The sequence below is a fragment of the Zootoca vivipara genome, chromosome 16 (assembly GCF_963506605.1).
Source record: "Zootoca vivipara chromosome 16, rZooViv1.1, whole genome shotgun sequence".
In the NCBI taxonomy this organism is placed as follows: domain Eukaryota; kingdom Metazoa; phylum Chordata; class Lepidosauria; order Squamata; family Lacertidae; genus Zootoca; species Zootoca vivipara.
In genome coordinates, this window is record NC_083291.1 from 19,301,124 (window position 1) to 19,317,017 (window position 15,894).

At 42.5% G+C, this 15,894-nt stretch overlaps 1 protein-coding gene across 2 annotated transcripts in view; it reads right to left on the reverse strand.

The window, feature by feature from the left end:
• TRABD2A (TraB domain containing 2A) overlaps positions 1-15,894 on the reverse strand; it is a 66,674-nt gene that overhangs the window by 15,080 nt on the left and 35,700 nt on the right. Inside the window, exons 3-4 of one of the 2 annotated variants that reach the window (XM_035097388.2) lie at positions 10,946-11,092; positions 5,808-5,982 (exon numbers count right to left, since the gene is read on the reverse strand). In XM_035097388.2, coding sequence (XP_034953279.1) covers positions 5,808-5,982; positions 10,946-11,092 — 322 coding nt within the window. The remainder of the gene's footprint in view (positions 1-5,807; positions 5,983-10,945; positions 11,093-15,894) is intronic. The other variant, XM_060268904.1, reaches the window with a different exon arrangement.

The window sequence follows — 15,894 nt, forward strand, 5'->3', positions numbered from 1 at the left end:
GTTTCTCCCTAGACAGCAACTTATTAAAAGAGAGAGGAGAAATAAAGGCTAGATTTCAGACGGGGCATGGGTTGCAAGTTCAGCACCATTAGTTTCTATCTATGAGTTCACAGAAAATCCAAGGCACAAAGGCATGTTAACAGCACCAGAGTAGATGTCCTTAGAATCAGGGGGCTATGCTGGGAAGCAGGTGGGGAAACTACTTGCAGGGGGGAGTGGGCAGATCGAGCCCCTGGCTCTCCCAACAACATACAGTCTTACCTCATGTTACGTCCACTGCAGGTTACGTCTTTTCAGGTTGCAGACGTGCCGAACCCAAAGTCCTGGAACAGGTTACTTCTGGGTTCGGCATGCGTGCATGCGCAGAAGTACTAAATCACGCTTTGCGCATGCACAGAAGCGTCAAATTGTGTCACACGCGTGCGCAGATGCAGCTCTTCAGGATGCGGCCTTTGCATGTTGCAAACGGGCCTCCAGAACGGATCCCGTTCACAACCAGAGGTACCACTGTTTTTTTCCAATTTAATCTTCTACTTCCTTCTCTCCTGGCTTGATTTGGTTTTCAAAAAGTCTCAGATGGAGCTTGTTAACCATCTGCTTTATTCTTATAGCCGGAGATGTCAGGTGAATTGTGACTCAGCACTTTTCTCTTTGTGGGAGTCTCTAGGCTGACTGGCCTTTCCATGAACTCTGGAGCTCTGAATGCACTATCTGCCTCCATGAAGCATAAGCCTGCTTTTTGGGAAGGGGGGGTGGGTTGCCGCTGCAAACAATCCCACCATTATCATGTTGCTGCCTCTCAGAAATGGCTAAACAAAACAGAGTTGCTGAGTTGGGCTTGTCATTCCTGCTTGTTATATACAGTGGTACCTCTGGTTGCGAACAGCATCCGTTCTGGAGGCCCGTTTGCAACCTGAAAAGGCCGTGTCTGCACACATGCATGACGCAATTCAGCGCTTCTGCGCATGTGCAAAGCGCGATTTAGTACTTCTGCGCATGCTTGCAGGTTACGGACACCCCGGTATGTCCTCGAACTGGATGCACAAGGCCAATTCACACAGCACTGGGGAACTGATGTACAGTGGTACCTCGCAATATGAATTTAATTCGTTCCGTGAGTCAACTCGTTTTGCAAAAAAATTCGTCTTGTGAATTGTGGTTTCCCATAGGAATGCATTGACATTTCTTTTTTTGCCCATAGGAACGCATTAACTAAATTTCAATGCATTCCTATGGGAAACCGCGATTCGCAAGATGATTTTTTCACAAAACGAATGCGTCTTGCAAGTCACCATCAGATCGCAAGACGCATTCGTCTTGTGAAAAATTCGTCTTGTAGGGCATTCGTCTTGCGAGATACCACTGTATGTATTTTGCTTCTTGGCCCCATGTGGCAACTCCCAATCAGAACTTAAAACATAATGCAATAGAATTTATAAAGGCAAACCAAGACCTAAAACCCCAGAACCAACTAAAAACAGCAGCAGGAGGGGGGCCTTACATCAACTAAAAGGCTAGGTGAAGAAAAATTCTGCCCAGTCAAGATAATTAGCTACAGAATTTAGGTGCCATGACCGAAAAGGCCCTGTCCCACATTCCAGTCACCTGCAACTAAGAACAGAGCAGGTGGGTAAGCTCATGTGGGGGGAAAGCACCTGTTAAATATCCTAGGCCCACACCATACAACCTTTTGGTACCAGCACTTTGAATTGCACCCAGAAACAAGCCCTATACTTGCTCATACAGCAGCATCAGTTATGACAGCCACTATAAAAAGATAGCATGCAACTAAGACCTTTAAATTACTGGGGAAGTGGTTCCTTCCTACCCCCTTCAAATTAATTGCTTAATTAATATCCTTTCCCGTAATTATTCTGCAGCAAGAGAATTAGCCCCTAGGATATTTTCCTCTAGCAACTGAATCCTACGCACATTTACCAGGGACTGAAGTAAGCTCCACTCATACAGCGTGTCTTAGTTTCGATTACGCACATGCATATGATCACTATGTAATAAAAAAGAGAAAGGGAGAGAGAAGGATCCAGAAAGAAAATGAGCACAGATAAGGGAAGGGAAATGTGAGAAAGGAGAATCAGAAGATGAAACAGTGAGATTCATCAGCATCTATAAATTCATCTCGGAGACATGGAGCAACCCTCTGTGTAAAAGCCACCCCAAACTTCGTCGCTCAGAGCCAAGCTAGATGTGATGATAAATATGGTGCTTTGGAGGCTGTGGCATTTTTATTTATTTTTTACACTGTTAATAACCCGCCCCCACTTAACCTGATGAAAACTGGAACACCCTGCAGCACCTGTTAACAATTAGATTCAGATTAGTTTATTTGTCTCCAGTCATCAGACCATTACAAAGCAAACTTCGATAAACAAAAGGAAATGCCTACCCGTGTAAAGTAACACAGGTTTGTAATGAATACAGTGTACACAAACCAATAGCAATTATGTAAAAAAATAAGCAAATGTAAACTTTTTTAAACCAAAAACAAACAAACAAACCCTCCTGCAATCACAGCACTTTAGCTGACGCTCTTAGCATAGCACCATGCCTTGTTAGGCCTTAATGTCAGTAATACGGTTAAACCAACTGCCTCGATCCTGTGAGTCTTGGCCTTCTAGGCCTCTAGTGGTTGTTTTAAAAATGAATAAATGCAATGCTTGTTTATCATGTCTCTGTAAAATACCTGACGCACATTTGTAAGTCGAAAAAAAATTGTAAGTCGAATTCCATAGGAATGCATTGGGAGAAAAAATTCGTAAGTCGAAGCAACCCTATCTAAAAATTCGTAAGTAGAAAAAATCCTATCTAAACCGCATCCAAGATGGCGGACAGAGCTCCATTCGTAAGTAGAGTTATTCATAAGTAGAGGTACCACTGTAATGCCATCAAGAATGAAGGCCACTTAAGGTTAAAAACAAAAATGTTCAAATATATATTTAAATCAAACTGAAATCAATTTATTGCATTGCTTCTCAAATGAATAAAAACACTTTCTTCCCCTCCTGCTACCAAAAATGTACAAGAATGCCTGGAGGCAGAGCCATAGCTATGGGGTTGGGGGGCTAGCCAGGGGGGAGCCTCCAGAGGGGTGTGTGTGTGCCCAGCCTGTCTGTGTGTGTGTGTGTGTGTGTGTGTACGCTAATGCATGTGGAGGGGTGCTAAACTGGGTCTTTGACCCAGGTGAAATGAAGTCTACTTTCGCCCCTGCCTGGAGGTTTTATGAGGGGTAGCATACTTCACAAGACAGGGGCCATAATCATTCGTTCTAACGAGGATAGGAGGAATAAGCCCTCCAGGAGATCTGCTGGTTTGAAGAGTCAGGAAGTCCCTGTGGGTCCGAAATGCAGTAACAAGCCCCTGAAGATCAGCCTCTTTGAAGGAATAATCCGATACCATTTATTACTACTACTACTACTACTAATAATAATAATAATAATAATAACCTTTCATGGATCATGCTAAAATCTTACTGGACCCTTTAGGTCAGGCATCCCCAAACTGCGGCCCTCCAGATGTTTTTGCCTACAACTCCCATGATCCCTAGCTAACAGGACCAGTGGTCAGGGATGATGGGAATTGTAGTCCAAAACATCTGGAGGGCCGAAGTTTGGGGATGCCTGCTTTAGGTAAAGGTAAAGGTAAAGGGGACCCCTGACCATTAGGTCCAGTCGTGACCGACTCTGGGGTTGCGGCGCTCATCTCGCTTCATGTGGCCAGCATGACAAAGCCGCTTCTGGCGAACCAGGGCAACACATGGAAATGCCGTTTACCTTCCCGCCAGAGTGGTACCTATTTATCTACTTGCACTTTGACGTGCTTTTGAACTGCTAGGTGGGCAGAAGCTGGGACCGAACAACGGGAGCTCACCCCGTCGCGGGAATTCGAACCGCAGACCTTCTGATCAGCAAGCCCTAGGCTCTGTGGTTTAACCCACAGCGCCACCTGGGTCCTTGGACCCTTCAGGACATTCACTAAAAGTAGAGTAACACCCACATGCATTTTGCTGGTACTGTGGAATTATAAAAGCTTCTCATGGAAACTTCACATAGTGAGAACAAGTTGGCAGTTAGAATACTAGACATCCAAGATATCCACTAAACCACACACAAGTGTAATAAATTGTTGAGTTGACTCATCTTGGCATCTGGTAATTTGCACACACAATAGAGATTCAACACCAAACAGGGAACGAAAAGCTATCAAAGGCATTATAATCATGACAGCAAGAAAAAAAGGGGGGGGACCCAAGAACAAATCATTTTAAAGTTCCCCACACATTTATTTAATACTCTTTTCCGGACTGGAAAAGATTCGAACAACTATTAGATGGTTTATAAATAGCAAGCCACAGCAATGGCTAGACAGCTACATGGAAAATAATGGTTCCACACACTGCTGAGAAGGGAGAAATGTCTTGTCTTAGTCCATTTGCATCAGAAGAAAAAACTGGATACGAAGCAATGACTTCCAGATTTGAAGCACACAGTTAGCCAGAAGAACAGAATAGTTTTATTTCCGACAACCAGAAGAGGGGTACGTTTTTGGCATAAATAAACAGTGGGTGCTGCTATGCAAAAAGAAAAGATTTGCTTCTTGATGGCTGAAGTCCCCAGAAAACAGGGAACAAGTATACAGTAGTCTCTACCCAGTAGATGCCCAAAAGCACATCTTTACAATCTTCTGTCAGATAGTAAAAACCCTTTCTCCATCTGTGAAGAGTTTAGATCTTCATTTTTTTGTTAGTAGTTCACTACCTGTGTTGTTTCATTGTTGCCCATTCTTTTTTAAAAATTCATATTTTTTGGGGGGGGGGAACACATACATTTTGTAGAAACAGAACAAACAAGGCATGTTTCCTTGTATTCTCTCTTTCCTTACCTAAGTGAGGATTACCGTATTTACAATTTGCAGTTACAAGAACAAGGGGCATATTATGTCTATTATGCATAACAATGGGGTTGCAAAGGTTAATTAACTAATTGGTTAATTTGATATTTAAAATAACATACTGTAGAACTATAAACAATCCAATAACTTTTGATTCTTAAGGTGAGTCAAACCAGTGGGAAATAATTTACTCCTAAAGCAGACACAGATTATTCGGTGCTTACCGGTAGGTGCTGATTATGATTACCCCTGCCTCCTAAATTTTTCTATTTGCACTTACTTCAATAGATCTGTGTCCCCTTAAAAAAAAATACCAGACAGAAAAATAATATTTGAAAAGTACATCCAAACATAGTGTGAATTTCCTTTGCTGCTGAGCAACAACTGAGCAACTGCAGCCTTGCCCTCCTAGCTCCAGCTCTTGTTACACCTTGCAGTCTAAAAACATTTCTTGAAACTGTTAACACTTAGTGACGCTACTGCTATTCACTTGGCCTTACAATAACACTTTGTGCTTGAGAGTAGCTCAGTCGGTAGAGCATAAGACTCTTAATCTCAGGGTTGTAGGTTCGAGCCCCATGTTGGGCAAAATATCCTAGATGACTCTCATGGTCCCTTCATACTCTACAATTCTATCATTCCACTTCCCCACGCCTGTTTTCTTTCACCAATACAGTTAGACAAATCCACAGGTTTAGATGGTAAGGATGTGCTTTTGCTGAAACTTGGGGTATGTAATTCATCTCCAGTGGCTAGAAAAGACTGCCATTCTGAATGGAAGTCCCAATGGCTCAGCACACAGTGTTACAAAAATATTGTGTCTGAGCAGCATCCAGAAGAACAAGCCAGGCCAAATGTGACGTACCATTTGACCTTTGAAAACAACAGCAAGCAAAACGTACCTGCTCCAAATGCGAAGAAGAAACTTTTGTCCGGATACTCCTCCAGTAGATCTTTCACTCTCTTGCCCATCCTCTCATTCCGCTTGTAGATTAGCTCCTGGCGGAAGTAGCTGTCAATCTCCTGAGCCGTGATGCGTTCGTGAGGTGGCAGAGTGGAATTGATGAAATTTGGGACCTGTGCGAGAAAGGAAGAAGTACGAATAAAACTCGAATGGTAGAGCCCAACTAGATGTTACAGGAGCATAAGGCTGTGGGCTAACCTGTGCCTCTCCAGCTTTTTTTAAGCAAAGAAATTGCATGACGTAATGTCATCACCTTCAACCTTTCCTTGTACCTGTTCTGGTTTACTGGTCACCACTTGCAGTGGGCACTGAATATAATTATAGTAAGGATGTGGGTCAGAAACATCTACCTAGTCCCTTAAAAATGACAAGACTTCCCTGAAGAGCATGATCCATTGCAAAGGGTGCCAAGACACATAAGGCTCTAACAGCTCTTTCTTCCCCCCCAAAAAAGGAAAAAACACACAACAGCAGCTCCCCGAATAAGGCATTTCACATGGCACATCCAGCATAGGCTGTGTAGGGTTTGGGATGTTAGAATTAGCACACTGCCAGTTGTCTAAGTGAGCCACAGACATAGCTTGGGTTGTCCTCTTTCATCTGCTCTATATCTTACAATGTTGCAATGTTCATTTTAACACAGAGTCAGAAAGCTTACTATCCTTCTTATTAAAAGACAAACATAATTTTATTTGGTTTTCTGATATTATTTTTAAACTTAGGCAAATAGGCTTTACTGTGGATTCCCTCTTGCTATTCGAGGAATCACAGATTTTTGCACTTATTAAGCGGAGGCTGCTAGATAATGAATTTCAAAAACTCTATCCTTTTCAGCCCTCTGTATATTCCCCTGCCTATCTGAGGCTGCAACCCCATCATGGAATGATACCTAACTACTTTTATGATTTGACCACGCCATCACATCGTAGAGCATTTATGTTGGCCCGCTTAAATGCCTTTCCATCTTCTGTGCTATCCGGAAGGCTTAAGGGCATCCCCTACCAGAACAGACTCTGCCCCTGTGGCCAGAATGTGCCGGACACTATGGACCACATGATTCTGGAATGCCCTCTTTCTAACATCTTCCGCGTTGGCACTTCGATGCCCTTTTTGTGGCTCAGGGCCCCTTCCAATAAACAACACGTGGTCCAGTTCCTGTTGAGGGACGACTCCCCTGTACTCACTAGAGTTATGGTGCAATACCTGGCCAGAATTTTGAAATCAAATCCATTACATCTGGCCTACCCGATAGTGACTGCTGAGGATTCCCTATCCTCCACCCTTTTCCCTATTCATTGTGTGTTTTAGAATCTTTTATATATAGATGGTTTGTATGATTCTATTGTTTTATATATGCCAATAAAGGTGTTGTGATTGCGATTATGTTGCAATGGTAGGTGCTTCTAACCAACAGTTGCTTCTGTATGGCAAGACGGTCTACATACAACAATATACCACTGTACTCCCATACCCAGTTACTAACAGGGAAATCAACCAATCCCTGCATTTTTTCATAGGTTGCTACGTCTGCTCCTTGTAAGGGTTGGTGGATTTTCCCTAAGCAAAGACGGGCAAGATGAAACAGTATAACAGCATTAAAGGAAGAAAGAAAATGCACAAGATGCAAGGCTCTGGCACAAGAACGAATGAATTTACTTCATTTGGTCACAGACCAGCATAAGCAAAACATTTAAATAAATAGCATAACAATATGGATCTAAGCAAATAATTATTAAATAAATGGGGGCAAAACCCAACCGTAGATTAAAACATATACATAAAATACTTGGTTGAGCATAAATAATGAGTGGATAAAACTAATAGAGGGATTAAAAGGACTCATTAAACAGCTATATGGGGTGGTGCTTTAATAATACAGATCTAACAATATGGGTCTTCATTTTAGGACTGATTTGTATCATAGACCATTCTTCGATGGATATCTACCATGGCAGCGCAGAATCTGGAGACTGAATATGTGACTTCTGGGCTTTCGTCCTGTAGTAAAAGGGAGATGTTGTGTTGTTCTGAACACCCAGGGAACTTATATAGGATGGGCTAGAGAAACCTGGCTCGAACATCTATATCAGGCACCCCCAAACTGCGGCCCTCCAGATGTTTTGGCCTACAACTCCCATGATCCCTAGCTAACAGGACCAGTGGTCAGGGATGATGGGGATTGTAGTCCAAAACATCTGGAGGGCCAAAGTTTGGGGATGCCTGATCTATATAATACTTGCAATAAAGAAGGGCATGTTCCGTTGTTTCCTGCTGCCCAGAGCCACATGGGCGTTTCCTCTCCTCGTAAGGTATCTTCCTATAGCGGCATTCCTGAATTGCTGAAGGGAGAGCCTGACAGCTGGCCAAGGTAAAAGCCCTTCGCTGTTTTGGTATTTCAAGATTAGCTATGTATGGCATTTGGGCAGTCAAGTATCTTCAAGTTTCACTAATTAGGAATCTTGGGGATCTGGCTAGATCTGCCTGTCGTTCTGAATCTACGACTGTTTAATGTTGTTTTTTTGCTTCTTCATACCCCATGGCAAGTAAGATCTGTGGATTAAAACCTAAAGTTGTTATTATATTTTCCACTGCTCCTTTCCATGTTGTTTGGAAATCGTCTTTAATGGTCAAAGAAGCAAGGCCGCTCGGAAGGAAGGCTAGTCTCAGCCAATAATTAAGAGTGGCAAGCCACACTCTGGCCTCAATTCTTCTCCAGTTTCGAGGCGTTTGGTGGCATTAGAGATATATTTGGGTACTTGTAAAGCAGATCTTAAGACTTTGGATTGCACCAATTCTAATGGAGCACAGTTGGCAAAGGGTCCAGATCGTGAAGCTGAGGCTCCAATACCTTGGCCACCTCATGAGAAGAGAAGACTCCCTGGAAAAGACCCTGGTGTTGGGAAAGATGGAGGGCACAAGGGGAAGGGGACGACAGAGGACGAGATGGTTGGACAGTGTTCTCGAAGCTACGAACATGAGTTTGACCAAACTGCGGGAGGCAGTGGAGTACAGGAGTGCCTGGCGTGCTATGGTCCATGGGGTCACGAAGAGTCGGACACGACTAAACGACTAAACAACAACAATAACAGTTGGCTCTGGCACAAAAAAGAAGTGGACCTAAAAGGTGAGGTTTACACACTGTTTGCTGCCACTGCAGAGCTCCCTCTTTGCAATTCATGCAGAAGGAAGCATTGGCTATGTGCTTTGATCCAGCCACATTCAGCATTTGCCTGCTGTTGCCAGCTCTTCCCAGGGCTAGGTGACTCTAAAATGCAAGACTGGAAATTATCTATACGAAGACACATGGGAGAAGGCATTTAAACTATACTGCATCTCTTATCAGCATATTGGGACTTTCTATTAGCAACCAGAGGCAGCCAGTCAAGGCATAAATCAAACTGCCTTTGACCTATCCATCGCTTAGCCAGCACCCAATTGCTCATTTCTGAATATTATCTTTATTACACCGTGGCTGCTATGACTAATTCCATAGAAGCAAGCAGAACATAACAAAATACACAGAGAAAACTTTGGATTTTATTAATTGGGGAGGTTTCAATTGGGCAGATTCAAATTTGCTAGTCCGCTGTCATTTCCAATGTAATAAAATACTTAAAAATTAAAAAAATTAACAGAACTTGGGGGGAAAGCTATATTGTCAAATCTGGCTCCTGTGCAATCAAAAGTGGTAGAGAAGAAACAGGAGAAATCTTGGGTGACAAGACTAAGTCCATTTGTTGCTCAGATTAGCAAAAAAGCGCAACGGGATTTTAAAAAAATAGGGGGTCATGTAGTGTCAGCTGATGCTGTCTTGTCTATTGGTTCACGAAGTCTTCCTTGGATGCTGTGGCTAGTATCCCTGGTTTTTATTCGTTTGGCCTGAGCTGGGCTAAACTCCTGCCATCTACCCCTGTACATTGCCCCACAGGGGCAAAACTGCTGTTAAACACCAAGATATCTAACCATGCCACCAGCTAGCATGTTGAATCATCATCAGCTAATCAAAGGCTCTCAACTACGTATAGGGCATCCGTGCCTTTCAAAATAAAATAAAATAAAAATAATTTTTTAAAAAACAAAGCCAGAAAGAGTGACAGTCAAAAAAAAAAAAACATAGTCCACTTCATTCTTGGAAGCCCAGGGAACAGACTTTTTACATGTCTCCAAAGAGAGACAGGAAGAGGCACATAACTGAACCACTTGGGAGGAAAGCATTCCACTGCTCTCAAACCACAATCAAATAAAAGGTTCTGGACAATCTCAGTTCTCCAAAAGATGGCTCTTGGAGCAGAGGCTCATGGAATGAGAGAGCATATGGAAGGGAAGGGCATTCCTCAAAATATTCAGGACACAGACGGCTTCAATAGGACAAAATTAGCACCTTGGATTGGTCCTGGAATCATACTGGTATAACTAGTGCAAATATCAAAAGAAGTGGAATGTTCATATTGAGCCATGCCTGTTTGATGAGAGTAGTTTTTGTAATAGATGGATCTATCAGACCACTTTCAAAGGGAGCCCCACACTGAGCACATGAGAGTAGTTCACGATCTGCACATGATCAAAGCATAAATGACAGTGGGCTGGTCTCCATCTCCTTGCAATGGTTTCAGCTGGAAGCTAACACACACACATACACATACACAGCACATTTCGGAACTTACATCCATCCCCTAACTTCACCTTACCCTTCCAAATGGTTTTTTGATACAGGTGGGTCAAAGAAGAGCCAGTATTAACCCCAAGTACCAAACTGACCAAAGGTACCAATTTTATTTTCATACAACAACAAAAACATTCAGTGCCCTCATTATCGCCATCCCTCCATCTTGTCTACTTAACAAATCAGAGGCAACCTATCATGAAACAGCAGCAAAGACCCTTGTAGAAGGAGAATTGTGGACTGTAATACAAACAGACCAAAAAATCCACACTACTTAAAATTGCAAAAAAAGAAAAGGAAAGAAGTAGAAGTATTCCTTTTAAATACTCTTATTTGTTGGTAATACAGGCTAGCTAGAAGGAGAGGCCGGTCAACAGTTCTGTGTGAAGCATGAGGGGGGGGGCAAGACTCACTTGAGAAGTGTCATGATTGAAGATGATGGATTTGAGGTCCCCACAGTTGTACTGCTTGATAAGGTCCTCTGTTGTATAAGGGATCTGCAGGCTGCCTGTTCGGAGATTCTCTTGCTGCAAAAGAGTCTGATTCAAAGCAAAGATCACCTAGGCAAGGGGGAAAGGAGGAAAAGGCAGAGTTCCCCATAAGTCCTTAAATGCATTAACTAAGAAATATATATATATATATTTATAAAAGGATAAAAATCTTAGCTAAACCCTGCATGTATCTTTAACCATCCAAACCTCCAATTCAAAGAAAGATCATTTTTATCAACATTTGAAGTACTATGGCTTAACACCAATAAATCTCCTAATGACCTAACAATTATGATGCATGAGCCATTTACTGGTATGTTGCAAGACTGATTAGCTTTTTTGGAGGAAGATGTGTGCGGGATGCAATCCACTGGGAGCAGTCAAGTACAACATTCCTTATTTTCCTAGAGTGGATGTTTGGTCCAGCCAGTCGAAAACTTCCTGTTTCCTCCTGAGCAGGAACATCCTTCCTTTTGCATGTGACTAGAGATGGGCATGGCCTTACCTGTCCAGGTAATAAAAGGACAAGGCATGCTGCCACACTCTCTCTTTTTCCAACTTCCTTTCATCGTGTGAACGATGGGATTGCAGTCACTGGGATTATTCCCCCATACATATGGGGTAGATCCACATGTATATATTTGTAACTAAATCTGCCTTCAGGCATCCAACTGTGAACTGATGTGAGTAAACATTTTTATTGACTTTAAATAAGATTGTCATGTCTTTATTCTTTTAAAGAGGGATAAAAGGGAACTTACCAGGAACATACGATTCAATACTGAATTGTATGATAGTGAGAGGCTTACACAAGCCTGTAACCAGCTATCTGCTGTGCATTGAAGGGGGGATGTAAACTCTGCTAAGTCAAGGAACTTGCTAATGCAAGTTAGGAAGGATGTTAATAAACAATATATCCTCTCCTGCCTCCCTGAACATTCCCACAATGTGCACTGTATACCGGTACTTCTTATGGCCACACTATGTGTTGCTTGCAGTTGTGGGGATATTTCCCTAGGGTTTTTTTTCTTTGAAAGTTTTTTGTTTTGGTTTATTTTCTTTGTTTTCTTTGAAAGGCTACAATCTTGAGTATTATTAATATTATTATTATTACTATTAATATACCACCCTTTACCTAGGGGTCTCAGGGCGGTTCATAGAGCAGAGCCCTATAGAAGAATAAGGGATATTTAATTCTCCCCCCCCCTCACTAAAAACTGTTCCCTGTCCCCTCCACAGCTGTCTCGCTTACTCTAACAGAGGAAAGATATTGGGACCTGTATGTAGGGATCAGTATGTCTTCCTGTGTAGGGAGGGAGAAGAGGGATTTACAGGAAACTTGTAAGCAAAACCAAGACAAGGGTGTAGGTGTCCCAAAAAAGGGATTCAGCAGACCATCCCCCTCTCACCATTATTCTGCTCATCATTGCAACCTGCCATTTTGCTTAACATGAAAAATTACATTGAGGGAGTTGGGGGGCTTTGGTGATTAACTGTTCACCTCAAGTTTGATTACTAGTACAAGTTTAATCCATGAGCAGTTGAACAAGCAGTTTTAATTTGGTAGCAGCTGCACTAGGGACAGTATTACATCAGCATATTCATTTTGACTCTTCTGTTACTAATACGTCAAATAGTTTCCCACAAAGAATACAATGTTCAGAGTGCACCAGGAAATCCACTAATCAATTTGTTAATTTTTTTTCCTTACACCTATAGGCTTCCATGGTTCTCCACTTTTCTGTTGTGTTGCAAATTCTCATTCCACACTGGGGCTTGCTTAAAACTAGGTATCCTTTCTAAGACGGCAATTCCGGGAGCAAGTTCCATTGAACATACCAGCATTTACTGTATGTCCAAAGGTTGTATTGAACAAACCTTTACTCAGAGGAGACCCACTGAAACCAATGCAACTAAGTTAGCCACGGCCATTAGTTTCAGTGGGTCTACTCTTGAGTAAAACATAGTTGAATATCACCCCAAGTAACCACACGGGATTCTGCTGAGAATAGAAGCAGAATCCCATGCAGAAGAAGCCATAGTTCACTGTATGTGTGTGTGTGTGTGTGCGCGCGCGCGCACCATTGCAACCCAATAGCACCTACATGGGGTACAATATGGCTTATCAAGGCAATGAATAAGGTTGCAGTTAAGAACTGATATTCTTTTACATTCTGTAAACAGTGGTCCCTTTATGGCAGATGGATCACACAAAGCTAATAGCTGTTATAAATGGAAGGCCTTTATGCAGAAGCAAAACCTAAAAGCTTCCCAGTATAGTTTGTTCTAGCAAACGTTATCATGTCGGGCGATTGCGATACCAGGTGCAGCGTCAAACAGTGTGCCCTTTGTGAGGAGTTTATCTTTGGTACACAGTTAAGTGACCTACAGTCACAGGCTTTCATAACAAGGGGAAATTCCAGAGCCTGTGAATTCTAAAAGGTGTTGTTGTTTTTTCCTTTGTCGAAAGGTTTTGACCAATGGAAAGGGAAGACGGAATGGATAAAATGCAAACTTAATCGAGAAGTGGGTCCCCAGAATTAACGCAGTGCCAAAAGTCCAAATCCTTAAGTTTCCTTTTTCATGATTAGCTTCAAAAAGAAAATTCCAATAAGGAAAGCCACAACTTAGCCTTTTTATAGTGTTTTGAGAGTCCAAGCATTTCATACACATTACCTTAACAAGCTTTGTATCAACCCCTTAAATAGATTAGCATTATCCTTATATTGCAGATGATGGCTGGGGAATAATATCTTGCCTAAGGCTACCTAGTGAGGCAAAAATATGAACTGGGACTATCCTGGTTCATAGGTCAGTCAATCAAGGCCTCTACAGTATTCTACCTCTAAACAACTTAATTATGGCAGATGATAGATAGATAGATAGATAGATAGATAGATAGATAGATAGATAGATGATAGATATGGGATGAGATTAGGAATGAGGAACCCAAGAGACGCAATCCCTCCCAGCTGATCCTCCAGGGGCCATATGACACCCAAGGCGTGGTCAAGGCAAAAGTGGGTGTGGCCAAAGTGGATGTGGCAACCTCCACCCCTCCCCCAACAAACAGCACACATCTCCCCACATGCACACATAAAACACATGCCACATCTGTATAATATTCCCTTCCACAGCTGCACTCCCCTCAAAAAATACACATGACCTACTTTCACAGGATACACCACCCTGAGCGCTTCACAAAAGGAACAGGATTATAAAAGAAAATGATCCTGCTCCACAGTAGTTTGTGAACCATGTAAGATTGACCTTTGCAAGAAGCTGGCTCTGTTTAAAATGAATTTAACTAACTCTTTAGAAATTACCAGCAGAGTGGAGCAAGTCCACAAGTCTGCTGTCCCAAAAATGTTTGAATAAATAACTTTGCAGGTTTTGATTTTGACTAAACATGCAGCATGAAATAAGTTAGCGTGTAGAACTTAAGAACATATACTGGATTGAGGTACCACACCGACTTCAGATCCAGGATCAAACCAGACTTGGTGTTGCTACATCTGAGATCAGAATTCCAGTAGGTTTTTTTATACAATACAATAAAATAAAGTTTAAAAAGTGCAATGGACACATCTGTGTATAACTGGAGCGAGTGCATGGCATCGGAGAAATGATACCAACTCCCTTCCTCTCAGCGGTTTCCCCAGTTAAAATGCTTCCTCTGTGTATAGGTAAAAAAGTAAAGGTAAAGGGCCCCTGACCAGTTAAGTCCAGTCAAAGGCGACTATGGGGTTGTGGTGCTCATCTCGCTTTCAGGCCGAGGGAGCCGGCATTTGTCCACAGACAGCTTTCTGGGTCATGTGGCCAGCATGACTAAACCGCTTCTGGGGCAATAGGACACTGTGACAAGTGCCGGCGCGCATGGAAACGTCGTTTACCTTCCCGCTGCAACGGTACCTATTTATCTACTTGCACTCGTGTGCTTTTGAACTACTAGGTTGGCAGGAGCTGGACAGAGCAAGGGGAGCTCACCCTGTCACAGGGATTCGAACCACTGACCTTCCGATCGGCAAGCCCAAGAGGCTCAGTGGTTTAAACCACAGCGCCACCATACAGGTACCATAGGTACAGGTACCTACACAGCTTACATTTTGCCCAATGGGCAACTGGCAGCTCTGAGGTGCATTTATTTAGGGAAATGGCACACAAGGATGAGTTAAGCTTCCTGCCCTAGCGTCTTGGTCCCAATATGCACACGAGTCCCAATATGAATGTTGACATGTATTTAAATCCATAAAATGTAAAAATAAGTAATTTATATTTTTAACTCCTGATTTATGTATACAGCTGTGCCCCTCAGATATTATTTTATCCACCCCATGCCTCTCCAACTACAGTCATACCTTGGTTTAAGTACGCCTTGGTTTGAGTATTTTCAATTTAAGTACTCTGCGGACCTGTCTGGAACGGATTAATCCACTTTCCATTACTTTCAATGGGAAGGTTCGCTTCCGGAACCAATTGTGGTTGAAAACCGAGGTACCACTGTAACTGCAAGTAGTTGGTGATCATTTTTAACGATTTCTATGCAGCACAACACATTATGTACGCTTCAGGTTAAGTGCGGACTTCCAGAACCAATTACACACATACGTCAGGTTAAGTACGCTTCAGGCTGAGTACTCCGCGGACCCATCTGGAACAGATTAATCCACTTTCCATTACTTTCAATGGGAAAGTTCGCTTCAGGTTAAGTACGCTTCAGGTTAAGTACAGACTTCCCGAACCAATTGTGTTTGTATGTAAACCGAGGTACCACTGTAGTTTTCCTCAGCTCCTTGCTTCCTTCCACCCCTATCTTCTAAACCACTTTGCCTACCTGAATTGTAAACATTTCATGGCTTAGGCCTGGTTTG